At 41.3% G+C, this 23,349-nt stretch overlaps 1 protein-coding gene across 1 annotated transcript; it reads right to left on the reverse strand.

Annotated features, from left to right (window-relative positions):
• Nucleotides 1-1,227: 1,227 nt before the first annotated feature.
• On the reverse strand, nucleotides 1,228-4,731 carry LOC113143173 (CLOCK-interacting pacemaker-like). Its single transcript, XM_026328653.1, has 2 exons — nucleotides 3,735-4,731; nucleotides 1,228-2,567 (listed from the first exon to the last, which is right to left on the reverse strand). Exons 1-2 carry the CDS (start codon nucleotides 3,999-4,001, stop codon nucleotides 1,638-1,640), a joined length of 1,197 nt encoding a protein of 398 aa, XP_026184438.1. The 5' UTR covers nucleotides 4,002-4,731; the 3' UTR covers nucleotides 1,228-1,637.
• Nucleotides 4,732-23,349: the final 18,618 nt, after the last annotated feature.

Here is a 23,349-nt window from a genome sequence, read left to right on the forward strand (position 1 = left end):
ATAGGCTTCAAACCTGGAAGGGGGCTTGATATGTTCACCCCTTCTACAGTCATTGGCTCCAACACATAACAAACATTTTGCCTCAACTATCATTGTTCAAAAAATGCTTTGATTTGATTTGTGTAATACTGCATAATGCTAGTGAGTACCGGTATTTGTATGTGGATCTGAGTCAAAATAGTGTGTGCATTGATAATCAGGTAAGTAACAAATCACCAATAATGTTGCCACACTTGTTTAGGTTGAAAGCCCTTCTTAAATGTTGGACAAAATTGCCACCTCCTAGGGAAAGCAGGCAGTAAGTAAGCTTTAATGACTGTAAATCTTGTCACAGTGCACGCTGTACAATGACACAAAATACATGCATGCAAAAATGACAACAGTAAAAAGTACCACCTACCTTATAAGACTACATGCTTACTGCTGACCCTCTGCTTCCTGCCATATTCGCCCTCACAAACGTAGCATTCAGTTTCAGTCTGAGATGACTGACAGGGTTTGCATACTACTCTAAAAACTGAAGCTTACAGCCAGATACACTTACTTGTTGTACCAGTAAAATAGTGAGAAAGTGATGCATCATTTACATGTATGTATGCATTGTGAGCATTATTTGTGAACCTTTATCAGTAAAGCAGAGACTAATAACTTACTTACTTATTTTAAAAGCTGTGTGTGTTTTTTTTTTAATCTCATACTAATATAAATCATCTTGAATATACTCTTAAAGAAATCCTGGAATGAAAAAGTGAAAAAGGCCTCCAGTAATTTGATCTGTAGGTGTTTCATGCAGGCTTAAGCACTGAACTGTCAAAAATATCAGTAAAAATATGAAAGACATGTTCTCAAAAGACATATTAATGTGAGTAGATTTATTGTTTAGGGCTGTGTTTGAGAATATGTGTTTTGCTATATATCTGAATATGACAAAACAGGCTGTAATGAAGATCAATGTCACAACTTGAAAACAACACATAAAAGCAGACTGTTGGCATATAAATGAGGGCAACCTCCACAACAAAATGTAGTTGGTGATGATAACAGTATATAACTTATGTTTTCTATTTGTTAACATGTTTCAGTTGTTGCATATGATAGATCCATCGCTGACAGTGAATGTCAGTTGATAAATACAGATGAAAAATTAACACCTGACATAAGCAAATCCCTGACTAAAAAGTAGGCAAAAACATATTAAACTTGTCTAAATAAAAAAATCATCTCCTTTCAATCTGTTATATTCAGCTACACAGACATGTTAACTTTAACAAAACCAATATGATCCACCCACCTATATGGCAGGAGAGGTCTTACATTTCCAGACAGTTATTACAGATCTACATCTTTTTCCCCATAGAGCTGTTGTGCAGAGTAAGCTCGCTTAGGGCCTTGTCAAAGACTGGTCTACATCACATGAGGGACAGACTTGGGAAAAGAAACAGCAAAGGAGGTCGGGCCCAGAGGACTGTCAGCATGCTCTCTTTCCTCTGTGTCTGGTGAGGGGGAAAACAGCGGAGAGGGTGGTGATGCCTCATCATCTAAGTTGTGTAAACACACCTCCTGTGGTATATTTGTGTTTTAGTAATTCTTATGTTGTTATCCTCTTTGTCTTCCTCATTTCTAATCTTGCTCTGATGTTAGCTCTTGCTGTGTAATTTCAGTAGCTTTAAGTCCAAGTTGGGGTAGGAGCCCGACTCTCTCATGGCCTGAAGAAGCTTGTCGAGGCTGCCTGAGCCTTCATTGCACCCATACTGGCTGGCCTCGGCTATCTGCCACAGAAAATGGGTATGCTGACGAAGCTGAGCAATATCTCTCTCTGTGGCAGCATTCTGCTTCAGCAGCTCCTTAGCGTGTAGCGTGATGGCCAGCAGGCCTAACTGATTTAGGATCTCAGTGGTGTTAAGGAAATGGCGCTGCCGTGGAGAGTTGTCTGGTAGGTGATATGGGCTGTGAGCCGTGGAGGAAGAGGGCGATGAAGAGGGAGGAGAGGCAGATTTAGAGGAAGAAGGTGATGAGGGTGTCTGTGAGCTGGAGATTGACGGTGATCCCGTGCTGTCAGAGCCTATATTCTTTTGGAAGCAGTGGGATTTGTGTTGGATGGTAGACAAGCTGTGCCCTCCTCTGCCTTTATACTGGGAATAGGAATGGACTCTGCCCTCTTTATGATGCTGCTGGGGCTTCAGGAGGTGACTGGTCATAGACACAACCTCCTTCTTCTCCTCTTCAATGCACACTCTTTTGTGCTGGCTCTGACCTTCAGTGGCACTTCCCTTAGGCCCCTCCACCCAAGTAGGACCCTTGCTCTCATAGCTGTCCTTCTTAGGGTGGGGGGAAATGTGAGGATAAGAATTCAGGATGGACAGATATGAGTTCAGGTTGCTGTGGCTGCCTCCTTTCTTGACTTGACCTTGTGGTACAGCTAGAATGGATGACGGGGTAGAGGTAGAAGGGATAGGCATTGCTGGTTGCTGGATGAGTAAGAGTTGAGTGGATGCTTTGGCGCTGGTAAGGCTGTGCCAACCTCCGCCCCATGTCACAGGGCCATGCAGACGCTGTTGTGGTCTAGACTGCACCACCAGGAGGTTGTGAGCAGGGTTTTATATTAGCAATTACAGACCAGAGTAAAAGAAAGAACAAAAGGTGGAAGGAGGTGAATGTCACAAAGAGATAAGCGGTAGGACACACAAAAATTGAGGGAACAATGCCTGTAAATAAATAAATTTAGAATCAAGCAAACAAACAAATAAATATGCACATATAGAAGGAGTGGTTTTGGTAAAGATTGTTGAGGTCAGAGCCATAGTTGCCAAGTTCTGTGATATTTAACAATTTTTAATTTCAGTCTAGTAATAATTTAACTCTAACTCCAACTACAGTAAATATACTGGGGACACATTCAAAACAGCATTTGTATAAAGTAATTCAACATCTCACTAGCACAATATCAAAAAATATTTAAAGTAGCTTCAACATTTTTATATTGACACTGGCTTGATGTGTAATATGTAGCTTGTGTTGACAAACTCAGTTCCCCTCAGGAAAACAGTGCCTTTCGTCCAACAGCTAACTGTTTGGTTTTATGACCTGTAAATGTATTGCCTTGGTGTAATCTCAATGTTCACTTCAGTATTATTTCCAGAAACAAAGGGCAGCTATTTTCATTGGAAGAGATCTAATAAACCCAATGTATGCTAGCTGCTCATCATCAAACGCAAGCAAAGTTAACCACTAGCTGATGAAGAAAATCGTGGATCCAGCAGTTATAGATCAAGATATTTCTCTCAGGAGCTGGTGCAGAGCAAAGCAAAGCTAATAAGAGAGTGAAAAATTGGACTTAATTCAATTCAAATTAAATGAAAATGGTTACTTGCAGCCTTACATTATGTGATACATGTTTGTGCTCACCCCTAGAAATTATGTGTCAGCTGTGCTTATTAAGCACTTATTAAATCTCTATACATACTATTTGACTTGTTATTATACTGTAGTTATACTGGTTTTCCAAAAATATTGTAATGTCAATCAGTTAGTCAGCTGGAAACATTTTTTTTGTTTATCTGTCCACAACTAATAAAGGAAACCATTAAGATACACACAAGACACACTTTAAAAATTAAGTGCTGACTGGTGACTGTATTTTAGAACTGCCTTTCTCATTTTATTACTCTCTGTTTATTATGCAACAAAATAAAATGCCCATAAATTAAACTGTTATGTGTAACTTAATATCTCACCGGCTTCACCACCAGGTTTTTGATGACATATGTGGGGGTGAGCTCCTCATAAAGAACAATGTGGTGGCCTGCAATATTCACACTTTGGTTGTTGCTGCTGTCTGAGCTTTTGCTGCTTTCACTGTGAAGTTCGCTCACACTGCTGTACTTGTCATCCACATCAGTATGTACAGAGTCTGAGCCAGCCTTTGAGGGAGAGGGAAAACCATAAGTAAGAGCAGGTGAAGAGAAGAAAGCTATACAACATGCAGGAGAAACAAAGCACATACTAAAAATTTGATTTTTTTGCTTCAGATAATTTTTTGTTAATTTGTTTATCTAGTCATGGCTGCTGTGGGTGGCTTTGGCTCAGGAGGTAGCGCAGGTCAACCATGAACCAGAGGGTTGGTGGTTTGATCCCTGGCTTCACCAGTCCACATGTCAAAGTGCCATTGGGCAAGACGCTGAACCCCAAGTCTCCCCTGGTGACTTTTCCATTGGTGTGTGAGTGATTGTATGGGTGAAAGAATATCTTTTACACAGATTTGATTCCCTAGAAAGGGAGCTGTTAAGACAAGGGCTAGTATGAGGTCATTCTTACAAAACATGCCAATCAAGTCAACAAATTTTAGTTATACAGTATAGCCAAACCCTATACTGTCATGTCCCTAGTGGATATTCCCACAGGTGTTTTATTTTCTCACAGTCTATTGTACCTGTCTGAAGCTGGACTTCCTTAAAAACAGAAAACAGAATACTCCTCAGTAGAATATAGATAAAAACTAACTGACCCTGGTGTATTTAAACATTTTAAGTAAATCCATAGGATATTATTTGGGTCTGCCTCCATAAATGCACATTGTTTCTCACCTGAGTAATATGATTCCTAATATTGGAGTCATTATGCAATATTAAAACAGCAGAAGCATTCCTAGTAACATATAAAATAATCTATATTAAGTATGTCTATGTTGTCTGGTTTTCTCAGGAAAGCATGTGGTGTTTCTCAAATACAGGTTTCCACTGAACTAAGCCAATATTTGACCCACTATGTTCAATAGAAGTGGATCGGATATTCTCTATAAGATATAGTGTATAACCATGAAACTACAATAAAATGTATTTAAAAACTGCAGGTCATTATCATGATGTTATTTTACTGGACTTCTGTCATTAACATTCTTTGGTGCATTTGTCTGTAATGCTTCTGGTTTTTATCTAATTCTGGTTTATAAGATTTAGTAGAGAAGGTCGTGGGTTCACAACCTGGCCTTTCTGTGTGGAGTTTGCATGTTCTCCCTGTGCTTGCATGGGTTTACTCCAGGTACTCTGGTTTCCTCCCACAGTCCAAAAACATGTATGTCAGGTTGATTGGTGACTCTAAATTGCCCATAGGAGTGAGTGTGAGTGTGTGAGGTTGTTTGTCTCTATGTGGCCCTGTGATGGACTGGTGACCTGTCCAGGGTGTACCCCTGCCTTTCACCCAAAGAGAGCTGGGATAGACTCCGACAGATCCCTGTGATCCTGGTTAAGGAATAAGCAGGTATAGATGATGGATGGATGAAAGATTTAGCAGCATCTAGTGGTAAGATTGCAGAATGCAACCTTCTGAGCACACCTAACAGCCAACACCATTTCTAGGCATGAGGAAGGGTACAGCGGCCATTACATTTAAATCAAATTGCGACTCCCTGTAGAAACATGGCTCATTATAGGATTAATACAGGATTAATGCATTAATTCAGCAGTTGGTATTTTGTGGTGATTACACACTAATGATAACATATTTGTGAATAATACATTGCATTTCTGCTAAAAGGATTGCTCTAAATATTTCACATTGAACCTTTCATGTACACTCTCCCTGTTGAATGAACTATTAGACTAAATTAAATATAATACATTCTGATTACAGCTAACAGAGCAACCTCCTTGAACCTGCCACTGCAAATTGTGAGGGGTTGTGCCCCTCTCTAAACTTTCTTTTATTTGCCATAACTATCATTTGTTCAATTATTATATGAATATTCATGTATTTCGTTACCTAAATGTTTATTTCCCTGATTGAATCCACATTCCCTCATTTTCGAGATTATACTAAACCTACATCCTCAGACATGGGTGAGGGGATGGCAGTCATTACTGCTATAAGATAGCAGGGTAGGGTAGTAATATAATATCAGTTGCTTTGTTTTGTGATTTATAGATCTACGAAGAAAAATGCAAATTTTAAGTCAGTTTTCCAGGCTGCTATGTCTAATTATGCCTAAATATGGTAAATTTGTGATATTTACTGTCCTTCAAAATTGTAATAGCTTATTCATTCAGTTTTTCAAAGTCGGTCTTTACTCTTTCACCAGTCAAAAAGATATAATCTGTTCTTTCCTGGAGTAAATGTATCACTTTCAGTGTTTCAGTTCTAACTTAAATAGTACAGTATAAGGTTTACCCCAAATTTATAATTCAAATTCTGCCAATTCATTCCATCCATCCACTCCATCCATTAAGTGTAAACCACACTTAAATAACATCATATTATCATCATATAATCATATTATATTATCATATTAATACTGATGACTTAGACTTTCAGAACCTTAATGTAGCCACAATGGGTGTGAAGACTTGCAGGAGAAAGAATGGCTGTGGCCATTCTGGAGGGTTGTCTTGAGGCAGAGTGGAAACTGGGGCCAATCTGGAAGGTGGCCCCAGAGGTGAACAAGAAGCTGGTGACCTATGCAGTACTCAGGAACATAAAGCTTGGGCCACACCAGATGGTGACTTTTGCTGTGTAACAGAAAGCTTGTGCTTTTCTGGAGGGTCACGTTGTTGCTACACAGGAGCCGGAAACAGAATCCATTGATCTCAGGAGAGGAGCTGCAGCAGAGTTCGAGGTGACATTGGTGGCTCTGGCCAACCGTTCTGGCTTTCAGTCCACCCACAGAAATATGAACAACATCAAAGTGATGCTCAGCTCAGGCCAGCAGGAGCCCTCTCTGCTCTTCAGGACTGTTTTGAGCACATTCAGAGACACATGTTCAGGGAAGCAGTAACTACAGGACAATTCCCTCTACTACCCCAATGCCATTGTCATGAGGTGGCAGTAGTGGCCTTCCTGTACCTCCTGTGTCTCTCTCCCTTTTCCCTGTGTGTGTTGTTCTGTCTCGTACTGTTTATTACCTGCAGGTGTGTCGCTGGAGACCGTGAGGCGCTGATGAGCTCCACCTGTAACTTACCTTCACCTACGACCATAAAAGTCCTGGATCTTCACAACCACAGTGCCAGTTCGTCAGTTTATTCACGCGGTAGTGGAATGTCAGTCTCTCAAAGTCCTAGCTGTTGGATCATTACTTACCACGTTTTTCGCTCTCTCCCAGGTCATCCGCCTCCCGGTGAAGCCGGCGTTCCTGTTACCTGCGGACAGAACTTTGCACGCCGTGATTTCTTGTTTGTTCCTGGAATTTCTTCGTTTCTTCCATAGTTCTGCGGTGATTTTTTGTTAATACAATTTATCGGTGAATCTGTACTTGGGTCCAGTCCTGATTCATGACAGAATGAACTGGCCAAAGAATGGACACAGCGGATTCATGATCCGAAGGAAGCTTTTCAGTTCAGAAAGCTCTGTCCTGACCGGGAGCCCTTCTTGGGGAACACGAGCAGGCTCTTTGAACCTTGATGAAGACGAACCAGGATCTCATGGCCCAGGTAAACCAGATGCGGGAGCAACTAATTACAATGACTCACCAGACCTCTTCCGCAGTTGCTGTTACCGTGGTGGTTAACTCGCCGGCGATCCCGCCTCCTACAGCCCCTTCAGCACCGCAGGGGATCACCGACTCGTTTGCAGCCTGAGCGACCTGACCCAAACATCCCCAGTCCTGCACCCTACCACGGCGACCCAGGGGGTTGTCGAGGCTTCCCCCTGCAGTGTTTGAACATTTTCAGGATTCGCTCTCGAGCCTATCCTACAGATAGGCTCGCAAGATTTCTTTTATTTTGGGATTGTTGCAAGGAAAAGCACTCGCCTCGGCTGAAGCGGAACCCTCTTCAGTCACCCTAACTGACTTACCCTTTGAAAAATGTACCACTCTGTTTCGGCAGGTATTCGACCACCCAGATCATGCTGGACATGCGGCCCAGCATCTACTAGCACCCTGACAGGGAAATCGGAGTGTAGTGTAGTACTCCATAGAATTTAAGACCTTGGCAGCAGATGCAGGGTCGACAGGAAATTAGTTAAAAGAACTATTTAGGAAGGGCTTATCTGAACAATTGAAAGACAAGTTAGCCTGTTGGGATGATTCTTCTGACTATGTCTCTTTTGTACAGTTGGCAATACGTATGGACAACCGGCTCAGACAGCAGCGTCAGGAGAAAGCTGGCTGGAGTCAGCCTCAATGCCCTTCGCAACCTCCCTCTTCTCGCCCCGCTGTACCAGCCTTGCCCCAAACCTCGACAAGCCCCCACTGGCCTTCCGGGGGACTCAGAGGAACCCATGCAGCTCGGCCGAGCCAGGTTGAGTCCCCAAGAGCGACAGCACCACATACACGAGGGGTTGTGTCTCTATTGTGATGAGTCTGGTCACATTATCAGAACAGGTGAGCGGCGGTTAAAAGGGTCGACACGCCAGTGAACCTGGGGGTACTGGTGAGTCGTGTTCCGAGTAACCCCAGGTTATCGTTGTCGGCCGTCCTTGTAATCGACCGGCGGACATGTCCCTTGCCCGCTTTGGTGGACTTGGGGGTGGACGACAATTTTATTGATATAAAATTGGTACAGCAGTTACTGATTCTGCTTCAGCCATCAGCGTCCCCCATACGAGCAGATGCCCTGGACGGTCGATTGCTCGCACACGTCACACAGTGCACCTCACCACTCACATTACTACTCTCGGAAAATCACTGGGAGCAGGCCACTTTTAAGGTTATTTCAGCCCCGCGATCCCCTCTAATTCTGGGACTCCTGTGGCTCCGGCAACACAACCCGCATATCAACTGGGTCACGGGTCAGATAAAGGAGTGGGGTCCACGCTGCCACGAAACTTGCCTACGGGCAGCGTTGACGCCATCCTCCCCACCCATAGACGAACCAGTGACAGCACCAGATTTAACTGGTGTTTCCGGAGTGTTATCGCGATTTAGCCCTAGTGTTCAGTAAAGATAAGGCACTTTCCCTGCCGCCCCATCAGCCTTATGACTGTGCCATCGACCTCCTCCTCTATGAAGAAAGATAAGACTCTGCGCCCCTGTATAGACTACAGGGGAATGAATAAAGTTACGGTCCATAACCGGTACCCCCTTCCTCTGCTGACCTCTGCGTTCAGTTGCTTCAGGGCTTTTATTATTCACTAAACTAGACCTGCGCAACGCATAAAATCTTATTTGAATTGGGGGGGGACGAGTGGAAGACCCTGGGGCATTTTGAATATCTGGTGATGCCGTTTGGCCTCACCAATGCCCCCGCCATCTTCCAAACATTTATCAACAATGTGCTGCAGGACTTCCTTAACCAATTTGTATTTGTTTATCTGGACGATATACTCATTTTTTCGCGAACGCTGCAGGAACATCAGAAACATGGGGTTGATTGGGGTTGATTATTGAGAAGGGCGGAGTGCGAGCCGACCCGGACAAGTTACGTGCGGTGGCCGAGTGGCCCCGACCAACCATTCGTCGGGGACTCCAACAGTTCCTGGGGTTCGCCAATTTTTATAGGCGTTTTATCTGGATTTTAGTAGTGTGGTTCAACCTCTTACCAGACTCACCTCTCCCAAGGTCCAGTTCCTTTGGTCACCTCAGCTCCCAGCCTAATCCAGCAAGATCCCCAGCACCAGTTTATTGTCGAGGTAAACGCTTCAGATGTGGGGGTTGGCACCGACCTCTCCCAACGGTCCGAGTCTGACAACAAATTACAACCCTGTGCCTTTTTCTCTCGCTGTCTGTCCCTGGCAGAGCAGAACTACGACATGGGAATTAAGGAGCTGCTGGCCATCAAATTGGCGTTAGAAGAGTGGAGGCACTGGCTTGAGGGGCCCCGGCTTCACCATACCGGGAAACATCACAGTCCTTATTTTTCTTTTTCATAAGAGGACCAATTTCTATGTTGTCACACAGTATGTACAGGCCAAACTGGAAAACACAAAAACCAGTTTTACTTGTCATTGTGTGCTGTCCACCTGTCCCTTACTCAGAGTTTTTACCTGAATTTACAGACTTCCTGTCTGATTTAGTGCTTAGTTTAGATAAAGTCATTATAGTGGGAGATTTTAACATTCATGTAGATGTTGAAAATAATAGTCTCATCACTGCATTTAATTCAATATTAGATTCAAGTGGTTTCACTCAAAATGTTAAGAAGATGGATCATGCAGTGTTTGGAAGAAAATTCCACTACAGCAGATGTTTATCTGACAATGCTGTTAATAAATTTAAGATAATGATTCCATCTTTATTTACATCAATGCCATGTGCCAACACAGTGGAGGGCAACTGCCTCAATCCCACTCCATATCAAATTGATCATGTTGTTGACAGTGCTGTAGCCTCACTGCGTGAAACACTTGATACTGTGGCCCCTCTGAAAAAGATTATATTTAACATATAAAAAAGCTCTCCGTAAAGCCAGAACTGCATACTATTCATCACTAATGGAGGAAAATAAGAACAATCCCAGGTTTCTTTTCAGCACTGTAGCCAGGCTGACAAAAAGTCACAGCTCTGTTGAGCCCAGTGTTCCCTTAGCTCTCAGCAGGGATGACTTTATGAGTTTCTTTACAAATAAAATCACAACTATTAGAGATAAAATTCAGCAGATGCTTCCAATAGCTGCAATAAAATAATCTTCGACTACAGTAGCTCTTGAATCATCCGTAAGACCTCAGTTATGTTTAGACTGCTTCTCTCCCATAGATCTCTCTGAATTTACATCAGTAGTTGCTTCATCTAAATCATCAACATGTTTCGTAGACCCCATCCTGACTAGACTGCTTAAAGACACCTTGCCATCAATTAACTCATCTTTATTAGACTTGGTAAATTTATCTCTAGTATCAGGCTGCGTACCACAGGCCTTTAGGACTGCAGTAATCAAACCCTTACTCAAAAAGCCTAATCTTAATCCAGGAGTCTTGGCTAATTATAGACCAATATCCAAACCTACCATTTATTTCTAAAATCTTTAAAAAAAGCTGTTGCTAAGCAGCTATCAGACCACTTACACAGAAATGAACTATTTGAAGATTTGCAGTCAGGATATAGAGCACATCAAAGTACAAAAACAGCACTGTTAAAAGTCACTAATGATCTTCTCTTAGCCTCAGATAATGGACTCGTTTCATGTTCATGATGAACCTTCCATGCGTACAAAAGTTAGTTATGGAGTTGCAATAGGTTCTGTGCTAGGACCGATTCTGTTCACCTTGTCCATGCTTTCTTTAGGCAATGTTATTAGGAAGCAGTATATTAATTACCACTGCTATGCAGATGACACTCAGCTGTATCTATCTATGAAACCTGATAACACAAACCAGTTAGCCAGACTTCAGGCGTGTCTAAAGGACATAAAGGCCTTGATGACCAGTAACGTTCTACTTTTAAAAACTCAGAAGTTATTGTATTCGGGCCTAAAAACCTAATAAACAACTTTTCTAACAATATAGCTACTTTAGATGGCATAGCCCTGGCCTCCAGCACTACTATGAAAAACATTGGCGTTAATTTTGACCAGGACACGTCCTTTAATTCACACGTTAAAAAAAATTCTAGAACTGCCTTCTTTCATGTGCGCAACATTGACAAAATTAGGAACATCCTGTCTCAAAATGATGCAGAAAAACTAGTCCATGCATTTGTTACTTCAAGGCTAGATTACTGTAACTCATTACTATCAGGATGTCCCAGTATCTCCATAAAAAGCCTCCAGTTAATCCAGAATACTGCAGCCAGAGTCCTGACAGGAACTAGCAAGTGAGATGATATTTCTCCTGTATTAGCTTCTCTTCATTGGCTCCCTGTAAAATCCGGCCCCCACCCTCTTCTCCTCCCTGCTCACATGTATATGCCACCATTGAATATCACTAACTTTGTGCTCTCTCTCCCTCTCTCTGTACCTTCTGCAGGTGTCCCTGGGTCTGGAGCTGTAATTTGTTGATGTGCAGTTACTGGCCCCACCAACCTGCCCCACCAGATCCATATACAGCACATTAATGGAGATCCTTATCCCTGAGCCTCTCTGTGTTCAGTTTGAAAGGACAAAGAATCCGTAAACAGGAAACAATAACTTGCTATATCCACCATAGCTGATTGATTGATATTCCACTTTAGATTTAGATTTCATTGCTAATTTGTCAGTGGGTGTTTCGAAGCATGTAAAATAACCAGAAAATTAACAATATAGGAAATATTTACACACAAAACACAAGGACCTATAGTCAGCTCTATAGATTTTGAATGCATTTTACAAAAAGAAGAAATTTAAACACACAAGTTCAGGATGGTCTACCATGTATAATTCTGGCTGCTCACACTGCTGGTCTCTTCTGGTGACCTAATGTAGATAAATGTGACTTACTACCAAAGGCAATAAAGATAATATGATGGTAAATACTTACTTTATACAGTAAGGTATGCAACCTGTGGTATCGCCCGGCAGCAGACATTTTCAACTTCTGTAGGCATAGTAGCACTATTTCCACATGTACGCCTGTGCCAAGAAAAAGATAAAGAAAATTCAATTTATTTCAATTCAGTTTAATTTTATTTGGTGTAACTACACGAGCTATAGGTTAAAAATAAAAAAAATAAAAAATCTATTTATCAACAAATATATGTTTTAGTAAGGTGGATTGAATATCAGACATCACCTTCTCAGATCTGTGTTAGGTCATGTTATTGTAACACTGTAACTTAGTGTTACAGGTGGTCAAAGTAGACCAGCTGTTTACTAAACATAAAAATCTATATGAAAATACTCAGTGTGTGATTTTCATAAGTTTGTCTACTGTGTAATAAACTATAGTTATTTATTTATATATTTAACATATCTCTTAACTGTGTCAAATTACAGATATCTTTAATTGGACCTATGACTAGTCAAAATGTCGTTGTAGATATCTTAAACTAGAAGAGCAAGAAGATGAATGGAAAGGACTTTAAAGTACTTTATTAATTCCCAAGAGGAAATTAAATTGTTACAGCAGTTATTCTCATTTAAAGTTATTGTAAATTTAATATTATTTAAATTATATAAATTAATAGTAATTAATAAAGTAATCAACTTGTATGTAGAAAAGTAATAAAGTAATAATTTATTTTGGGGGGTTTGTGTGTGTGTGTGCCAAAGGAACAGAGTCTCCTGAGGAAGAACAGTCTGCTCTGTCTGTTCTGGAAGAGTGCATCTGTATTGTTTGACCAGTCCAGTTTGTTGTTAATGTGGACTCCAAGGTATTTGTAGGAGTCCACAATGTCTCCATGCAAAATATGAAACGTAATGTAGTTCCTAATACAATGTAAGTTGATATCCATGATAATAAATTAAATGGCATACGTAAATAAAAAAAAAAAATTAAAGAATCATATAAATAATGTTATGGCATTTAAAAGGACTGTGGATGGTAAGGACTGTGTAGACTGTGTCCCTGATAATTCTCAAATTTGCATTTGAATGGGTGATAGAAACAATAGTGATTTTCATTTCTGAGCATTTTGTCAAAGGTCTAGAACTCATTTTTGGCTTAACCATAAAAAACCAGCAATTGGCAGACATACGGCTGATCAATTTAAACTTGTGGCAGTCAAATAAAGTTGTAACTCTAACGCAGAAAAAGACTTGTAAAAAGTGACTTGTAAAATTAAAAAGAATCTGGACTGCTAAACCCTCAGACCAGCTAGGGTGGCTGTATGAAAATTCACTGGCTATTGTTGTAACTTTTTTTTTTTTTAAATTGTTTAGAGGACTTGTGGGATGTTTGTATCAGTAGAAGAAGACAGGTGGCCTGTAGAGCCACGACTGTGTATAACTGTCAGGCCCAGAAGAGTTGTTTGGTAAATTGGCTAAATTGAAAATCAAGACACTGGAGGCTGCTGGTGGGGACAGGCTTGAGTTCACCTATAATTAACCAAATTACAAAACAACTGAAATTGTTGATAAAATAGTTGTACTGATAAGAATAAAACAGCAAGAGGAATCAGAAATTCCTAGGTCACTAGCTGTGCAGATAAGTGTGTGGGGAGTGGAAAAGCAGTGTCAACCCTGAGAGATTTAGTTAAAAAGCAATACATTGAGAGTAAAAGCCAAATTGTGAAATGCCTAAACAAATGACATTTTAGAATCAAAGGAGGCTGTCAGTGGCCCCCTATTGGGCATCTTTGATATTGCATGTTGTAAAACGGTGGAAATGCATCATAACAGAGCCAAAAACCGGCATACAAAGATAAACAGAAGCAGGGAAAAAGAACACCTGAAAAATGGAACAGAGAGACACAAGTCTACAGCAGCAGTGAAGCTGAAAAATTAAAACAATGCTGGGGTTGTAACCAAACAGGGCACCGCAGAAGGCAGTGTCCTACCAACCCATGGACAGGACCTGTAGGACAGTTGACGTACAGAGGGTGCCCAGAAAAACCAAGTGGGGAAACAATATTGTCAGTCATATCAGCACAATCACAAGAGGAGCCAACCATAATAGTAACCATACAGGACAAAAAGTATGAATTTATTGTGGACACAGGAGCAGCATATTATATAGGAAGGAATATAGTTCAGGAGTTTGTTAAGAGGAAAAGGTTAGCTAAGAAGAAATTGGACACTGAGAGGTCAGAAGAGAACAGACAGGAGTACAGGGAGATGCAGCGTAAGGTGAAGGTAGAGGTGGCAAAGGCCAAACAAAGGGCGTATGAGGATTTGTACGATAGGTTGGACACTAAGGAGGGAGAGGTGGATTTGTACAGGTTGGTGAGGCAGACAGACAGACAGAGATGAGAAGGATGTGCAGCAGGTTAGGGTGATTAAGGACAAGGATGGAAATGTGTTGACAGGTGCCACAAGTGTGATGGAAAGATGGAAGGAATATTTTGAAGAGTTGATGAATGAGGAAAATGTTAGAGAGCACAGAGTAGAAGAGGTGACTGTGGTGGAACAGGAAGTAGCAAAGATCTGTAAGGATGAAGTGAGGAAGGCGTTGAAGAGGAGGAAGAGTGGAAAGGCAGTTGGTCCTGACGACATACCTGTGGAGGTATGGAAGTGTTTAGGAGAGGTGGCAGTAGAGTTTTTGACTGGGCTACACAGTAAGGCTAAGATCTTGGAGAGTGAGAGGATGCCTGAGGAATGGAGGAGAAGTGTACTGGTGCCCATCTTTAAGAACAAGGGAGACGTGCAGAGTTGTGGAAACTACAGAGGAATAAAGCTGATGAGTCACACAATGAAGTTATGGGAAAGAGTAGTGGAGGCTAGACTGAGGTCAGAAGTGAGCATTTGTGAGCAGCAATAAGGTTTCATACCAAGAAAGAGAACCACAGATGCAATATTTGCTTTGAGAATGCTGATGGAGAAGTACAGAGAAGGCCAGAAGGAGCTGCATTGTGTCTTTGTAGATTTGGAAAAAGCGTATGGGTGCCGAGAGAGGAGCTGTGGTTGTGTATGAGGAAGTCTGGAGTGGCAGAGAAGTATGTTTGAGTGGTGCAGGACATGTATGAGAGCTGTAAGATAGTGGTGAGGTGTGACAGAGGAGTTCAAGGTGGAGGTGGGACTGCACCAAGGATCGGCTTTGAGCAGTGTTAATTTCGTTGACGAAATATTTTCGTTATAATTTTAGTCAACGACAAGTTTTCACTGACGAAAACAAGACGTTAACTAAATAAAAATTAAGTGATGACGACGAAAATAATAAATAAAAATAAACTGACATTTTCGTTGACTCATAAAAACGAGATGAAAATGTGAGTGAGGGACGTTTTTAGAAAAGATCCAATCAGAATTAATCTTCTTAGACGCACAATTGAAAAGTAACTGATCCACCTGATGACGTGGGATGCACGAGTACACGACATCATCATAGCCTACACTGGGTTTCTGTCTTTCACTGTCCCTGTTTGACTGACCAGTACAGACTACTGGCCCCTGCTAACTTAAACTATAATGAAATGGCAACAGCCTGGAGAAAACAAAGAGAAGATATATGGGTCAGTTTCATGCTTGGTGCAATGGCATTACTGCTAAATACAGTTTTTCTCTTAAATATTTTGGAGTTGCACTTTTGCTTTAAAGAATGAAGAATGTCATATGCAGGTTATAAACAATGCATATCTAATTTTTGGTCCTTTATGGAAAGGCCATATTCCATATATATTTAATGAAACTTGTTTTTCATTTAATTTTAATTTAGAATATTTTGTATATTACAATAGTTTTACTAAATGACACTTAAATTTAACCCAATAGATTTTGGTCGACTAAATCTACTGTAGATTTGCAGAGTCTACAGAGCCATCAGGTGGACACCCTCTCAATAATGGTGTTTCATTGTGTTGGGCCCTCAACACTAAGACTCAACAGTGTGTTCCAGTATCCCAGAACCACTCCCCTCTTTGCCTGTACCTGCACACCCAAACTAGTCTAGTAGGCCTGAAGCATACCTGCAGTTGGCTTGAGCAGCCCACTTGGCAGTGGAAATATTAAGGTAATAGCAGCATGTTAACCTAGGCTTCAAAATGAAGTTAGAGACACCTAAGCCCATGAGGGTCTTTAAAATTCTACATACTGATATATTTAATGAAAATGTGAATATTTTAACTTTGTGTATTTGGGTCATGTTTTTTTTTGTTACTGAATTTTCTTTGTCAGTATACATGGTAAAACTCATAGGACCTTAATGAGACTTTCTGAACAAATTAGATAACATAATTCTGAACAATGACATGGATAAACTGTTGTACAATAATTTGCTTCTATCAAACCTGTTTTTCTCAATATGCAAATAAAATGCAAGGGGCTATAACACTAGATTCTGCCTACACAATATTTAGATGCTGTAGTGTTACTTGGCATTTTTTAAAGATGCATTACAGTCAAACATGCACAAAAGTAAGTTCACATCAGTCTACTACCTTGTAGTCCCAAATGACAGGTGAGGATGGGCTACTGAGCAGTCTTGAGGACCGTAATGAGCAACTACAAAGACTATCTGCATTCATGGAAAAAAAGTGTACAATGTTTCCTGAAGATAAAATGAAAATTTGGACACACTGTGCAGTCCTACCCCATCACTGTTATGTAATAAGCTTTTACCACAAAACTGCGATTCCTATAAACCACATGGCAACTACCGACTCACTGCCTACATGGCATTCACTATGCACAACAGATATACGTGGTTTGTAGTAACAGTACAACAGAACAGCTGACAATAACGTATTATTGACGTGCATGCAGAGTAGGTTCACGTTCGACTCACTAGTCAAAAAATGTGATACTTTCAAACTAAAAGCCGACGTTAATTAGTTTACTCACTCGTCAATACATTGTCCACAGTGTAGGAGAAACCAGTTCTCTTTTACACAACAAAGTATCTCCACACCAAGGGAGCGTCCACCTGGCCTGGGTTTAGAAAATGTTAAACTGATACCTGGTGAGGTTGTAGTCCTGATAATGAAACAGCCACTCTGATTATGTAGCGAAAGCATCCATAATGTGGTTTCGCGGAGCCACACCCCGTGCGTATTAAGTGTGGCAGGCCATTGAAAAGTTAGGCGATGACGCAACGGCAGCAGTATGGCCAATCCTGTGCCGAGACATGTGTTTTGATGGTGACGTCAGGCAGTCCTCGTGTGAAATGCGTTTGGTTCTAGTGTGGTGTTTTTGAATGTTGTCTGTGTGTTGCAAATATATAACCTGGTAAGATGAAAGGGTTTCAAAATGTTGTGTGCAAATATTTAACTGATCAGCTATTAGCTCACTAATAGGCCCTGTTTGTCCTGACTGCACTTTTTCACCATTGTCTCCTTCAGAAGCCACCTGCACTTGTTCGCTTACCAAGTGAGGTGGAGTTCAAGTGACTGGGTGCTATCTTTGGACCCAGTAGAATCTATAATACGGCCATGGTGTACGTCCATGGCGCCACAGGTCTGTGAGCGACCAGGAAGAGAGTATGGATGCAGCCTGTACAAAAGAGTCTTAAGTGTTCAGATTTGTTCATTTAAAAGAGTCGACTCAGTGTTCAGTTCATCAGCGCATCCTTGAAGTGGGCGTGGTTTAGTGCAAGCCTCGCGAGTTTTTATGATTCAGATCCGTTATGGCAAGGTGCAGAGAAGACATAAAAACTCGCTGTCTTGTCGATTATCGAGGCAAACTGTCGAGAACTGTGTATTTGGAGTCTGTCTTCGAGTATTAAGTGAGTGAGAAAAGAGGCTTCAAAACGGAGTCAGTTGTGTCAGTTGTCAGTTGTGATTGACACGGAGTTTGTGAACAGGTGTTGATCAGTGTGCGTCCTCGAAGAAAGTGAGTGTTTTTCTTTGTCATGCTTCACGTGCTCCTCACATGGCTGCTTCATGTGACATTAGTATAGCGCCATTTTGTTATCAGAGTCTGAGACTGTTTTGAGTTTTTATTCTTTATTTATAGAACCACACCCACATTCAAATACAAACACCACATTGTGAGTGAATGAACACCTGGCAAAATACCTCAGAAGGTGTCAACACAAGGAGCAGTTCATTCAGTCACTAATCAGCTTTGTCCTGGATTGCCATCACTTCCTTCATCTGTCCAGGAGGACACTGCAACGAACTCAATAACATCTGCTGTCGATTTCAGCGAGGTTTGCCCTGAAACTATTGGGACAGATTGTGAGACTTTGACATACCTCATTGCCAGATCTCAGTTGTTTTATACTTCTGTTTATTTGTATTTCTTTGTTATTGTTGATTTACGCAGGCCTGCATATTCTTTGTGTTATCTGTGCTGAGTTGCATAATTTTTATTTCTAAATTTTATCTGATTAACATTTCATTACATTTCATTTGTTTATTTAATACATTTATTTATTTTACATCAGACTTGGTCTATTTCTTCCACTTAGTTATTGGACATCAATTGAATATAAAGGTTCTCTAAAGTGATTGGTACCGTAATAGTAAACAGCGCATTTATACAGTCCGAATTACATAGCCTGTTATGAGCTCTGGATAGGCCACTATCCAGGCCCCACAGACAGATTTTCTCAATGGCCACAAAAAAAAACAAAAAACCTGAATGACAAATGGAGATGTCAGAAAAACTGTTCAAGCACACCGTGAATCAAATACTTTGTAAATTATCACTCATTATTTTTTGATTTTCCTTAAAATAAATAAATAAATAAAAAAATGTAAAAAGTTGCCATAGAGGTAAAGGCATATATGCAGTGGGCCCCTGGTGCCAAGGCCACCAATATGAGGGATACACTGGGTCAGTGGCGAAATGGACCACTAAGTGTCAACGAACGCACCAACGCATTTTGTGGCATCTTCTCCTGATAATGGCAAAAACAACCTAAATTACTCCGTCAGTTGTGATCGTACAGATAAGAGCAGTATATCATTCAAATCTGTAAAGAGTCTACTTTTATTTGTACACACTCATAATAACAAAAGGCTGTGCTTTTGTAAAATACAGAAAGCAGACAGGGTGCGCTCTCTGTCTTCTCTGTCTCTCATCTCTCTTCACAAACACGTAAATAAAACAACCAGAATATCAGCGAATACTTGCCTCAAAGACATGAGAAATATATGTATAGAAAGCTTGAAATGCCTACTTTTAAACAATTCAAGTCAAAAACAAATGATCTCTTTTTTGCACTTCTGATGGTTCTGGACAGCAATGAAGCATTTACTTTCTTGTCAGAGGAAAAACGTGAATCAATTGATGAACATTTACATTTGAGGAGCGACTAGACACTGCGGAGGATATAATTCCTGATTAGTAATTCCCTTTTAGCCACATTTCTGACTGAAAGGCTCATTATGCAGTTTATTATTCTCAGGTGAATCACGTGATTATTCATGATCATGCATGCCTTCTTGCATATGCCCTTTGTACTAAAAAGGGCCTTAGAAAAGTGTAATCAGTGTATTGTTTTCAGTGAATGAGTGAACAAGATGACTTTCACGTCATCATTTTGAAGCAAAAGCTCTAGGCTACAAGATCCAGTTCTCAAAGGTCTTGTGAACCAATGTTCTGTATGTGTTTTATGGTCTTATTTCAGTGACTTAAAATTGTAGTTTTTCATTAACCATGCTTAAACGCTGTTTTCTCAAAAACACAATCATGTATAAACTTGCTGCTCACATATTATTGTAGCCCAGTTTGTGCTGATTACAGTGTTATCAGACTTTAGCCATTAATATGTTTAAAACCAACTGAAAAAAGCATAAATGTTAAGGCATGTCAAAACTTGTCCAGGGCCCAGAGTGTTAAATAATCTGCAAGTATAATTTGTCAAAAATTAAAACTTTATAAGGTAGCCTACTACAGTAGTTGTGATTCACATAAAAGCTTATTTTTTATCTTTGTAATTTTCCTTGGTCAAAAACAATTTTACTTTCCAAAATGGTTTGGTCTGTCACTAAGATCAAGATTTGACATCTACCCAGTGCTTATCTGTGCCTCCAGTAAAAATAGCCCATTGCGAAAGTCCAGTCCTCAGAGAAGAACAGCAGAGGTATGTAACGACCCCAAGGCAGCATTAATACTAAATAATCTATTTACGATTAAGGTAATCTGTTTAAGTATATATATCACCACTCGGCAGGTCAGATCACAACCTGGTCTTTCTGCAGACCTGTTATAAACCCTGTGTATTGAAGCAATATGCAACCACCATCACAGTTAGAAAATGGACACCTGACACAACTGAGTCTCTGACTGCTGTGAATGCACAGATTGGAACATATTGCTGGGAGCTGAAGGGAACAGTATGGACACTGACAGACAGGTTGACTGTTTCAGATTACAGATTACAGTGCCTCTACAGATTACTTCAACTTCTGTAGAGACACTGTTACACCTACAAAGTCTGTGCACTGTTTCTCTAAAAACAAACCCTGGATCACTAGTAACACCAAGGCAATCCTTAAACAGAAAAAAAGAGGCATTTAAAGATGGAGACAAACAAAGGCTCAAACATGTCCAACATGAGCTGAAGAGGAGAATAAAGCACGCTAAGGAGGACTACAAAAACCATCCATCCATCCATCTTCTTCCGCTTATCCGGGACCAGGTCGCGGGGGCAGTAGCCTAATCAGAGATACTCAGACTTCCTTCTCCCTAGACACTTCCTCCAGCTCTTCTGGGGGGACACTGAGGCGTTCCCAGGCCAGCCGGGAGACATAGTCCCTTCAGCGTGTCCTGGGTCTTCCCCGGGGCCTCCTCCTGGTGGAACATGCCTGGAAGATGCCTGAGCCACCTCAACTGACTCCTCTCGATGTGGAGGAACAGCGGCTCTACTCCGAGCTCCTCCCGGGTGACCGAGCTCCTCACCCTATCTCTAAGGGAGCGCCTGGCCACCCTGCGGAGGAAGCTCATTTCAGCCACTTGTATCCGAGATCTTGTCCTTTTGCTCATGACCATAGGTGAGAGTAGGAACGTAGATTGACCGGTAAATCGAGAGCTTCGCCTTTCGGCTTAGCTCCTTCTTCACCGCAAGGAGTATATAACCCCGGACAACATAGCTCCTTGGATCATTCGGGCACTCAAACCCCTCCACCATGATAAGGTGGCGATTCAAGGAGGGGAGACTACAAAAACAAAATAGAGAAAGATCTACAACATCAGGGAAGTGTGGAGAGGAATTAACAACTTTACTGGCTACAAAAAACAACCAGGCACCAGGGACAGAGCCAATGAATTCAACAAGTTCTTCAACAGGTTTGACACTGCTGCAAATGCCCAAGCCTGTCCAGCCATACCCAATGATTCAATGATGCAGCAAAGTTGAACATTAGGAGTTGTGTGTGAATATCCATGGAGCTGCGACATCAGAATAATGAATAATCCAGCAGAGCTGACAGTCAGCGACCAGACAAAGAGGGCAACCCAGCAACGAACAGGCACCCTGGGCCCGCAGCCAGAGGACTTCTGAGGAATGCCAATGCCCCCCCTTAAACCTGCCGGCTGGACTGCAGTCAGATCAACCCACAGCTAAGTGGCATAAACTGATGTCTCCACTCCAGTTTAATGAAGTACACCGAATCTAAATCCAAGCAGCCTTCTATAATTCAAATTGCCATTAGTTGTACTCGGACTTGAGCACAAATTAATTTCAATATTCCTTTTCCACCACTGCAAAATCACCTACTGTCTTTATCAGCATTTTAAAGATAATTCATTAATGCATCCAGTTTCTCTGTTCAGTTTTCCCTGTGATTCCCTGTGAGGCAGTGAGATCTGGATAAGTTGTCCAAGGAGGGCATGGGGCAGCCAGTAATTTTTGTGGACAGTGTTAATAACCCTTTGTACACTTTTTCTGACCTCAGCTGTGCAGCTTGCATACCACACCCATGAGAAATGTGTGAGTGCGCTCTCCACAGAGGAGTCATAAAAGGGCAGCAGCTTCTTGTCCATGCAGAAAGTGCAGCCACTGAAGTGCAGCCACTGCTGAGCCTTCTTTACTAAGGCCTTGGTGTTTGATATCCAGGAGAGGACTGTAGAGTTGCGGGTGCCCAAAAACCTGAAGGTGGTGACTGTCTCCACTAGTTCTCTGTTTATGAGGAGGGCCACATGGTCTTGTCCTGTCCTCCTGGAGTCTTTTGTTTTATGGACGTTCAGTCTCAGCCCTTTTTATTAATAATCATTAAAACCATCATAATCATAATCATAAAACAAACATTATTTTTGCAACTAGGTGTAAAGGACTATTCCAAAAAGATAGTCAAGTGGACGATGAAGCTTCAAGTACTAGTTCAACCCTAATATTAATTAATCAAGAACAAGGACTGGGGGATTATCTTGCTCTTGACTTGAGCAAGACCCACAGTGGGCCTGTCTGGCACATACACTAGGCAAGCAATTTTCAGTGGGAAGATGGGGTGCATTCTTGTAGTCAGGTATCCAGCTCTCATCCTGTGGCAAAAGATCCAGAAATGTGGGGTTTCATCAGGCAACCATTTAAATTAGCCCCAGGTGAAACAGGCTGTATAATAATGTTTGGTAGAGTCAAACTGAAGATAACTTCAGTTGAAAACCAGCAGAACAGAAAAGTAGAAGTATACTTGCTTTCGTTCTATTGTGCCAGAAAAGGAAGTGACACTCCGTTAATGGCTGGAGACTGTAATCTTCCTGCTGGTTTTCAGACCTGAGGGTCTGTAGATGCTGCGCTGTAAAGTAATTTTGGTGTAGTGTTCAAAGTGTGTTGCTACTGTGTTCATCATGTGACACACACTGGCCCAAAAAGACTGTTCCATAGAGAATCACTGGAAAAGAAGTAGCTAAATACATAGGATACTTTTTTTTAGTTTGTCCCATTCATGTGTGCAAGGAGCCAACAGAAAGTCAGCCATTTTGATGCTGGTGTACAATGCTCTATGGGCCCAAAATTACGGTGGCCGACAAGGGCAAACGTGCTGCAAAAGAGAAACGCTGCAAAAGAGAAACACGCTGCAAAAGAGAA

This window comes from Mastacembelus armatus, chromosome 14 (assembly GCF_900324485.2).
Source record: "Mastacembelus armatus chromosome 14, fMasArm1.2, whole genome shotgun sequence".
In the NCBI taxonomy this organism is placed as follows: Eukaryota; Metazoa; Chordata; class Actinopteri; order Synbranchiformes; family Mastacembelidae; genus Mastacembelus; species Mastacembelus armatus.

Coding starts and splice junctions, on each gene's coding strand:
- LOC113143173 (XM_026328653.1), bottom strand. CDS start 4,001: ATGTGCTTTGTTTCTCCTGCATGTTGTATAGCTTTCTTCTCTTCACCT. Junction 2,568..3,734: donor AAAACCTGGTGGTGAAGCCG/GTGAGATATTAA, acceptor CTGGTGGTGCAG/TCTAGACCACAACAGCGTCT.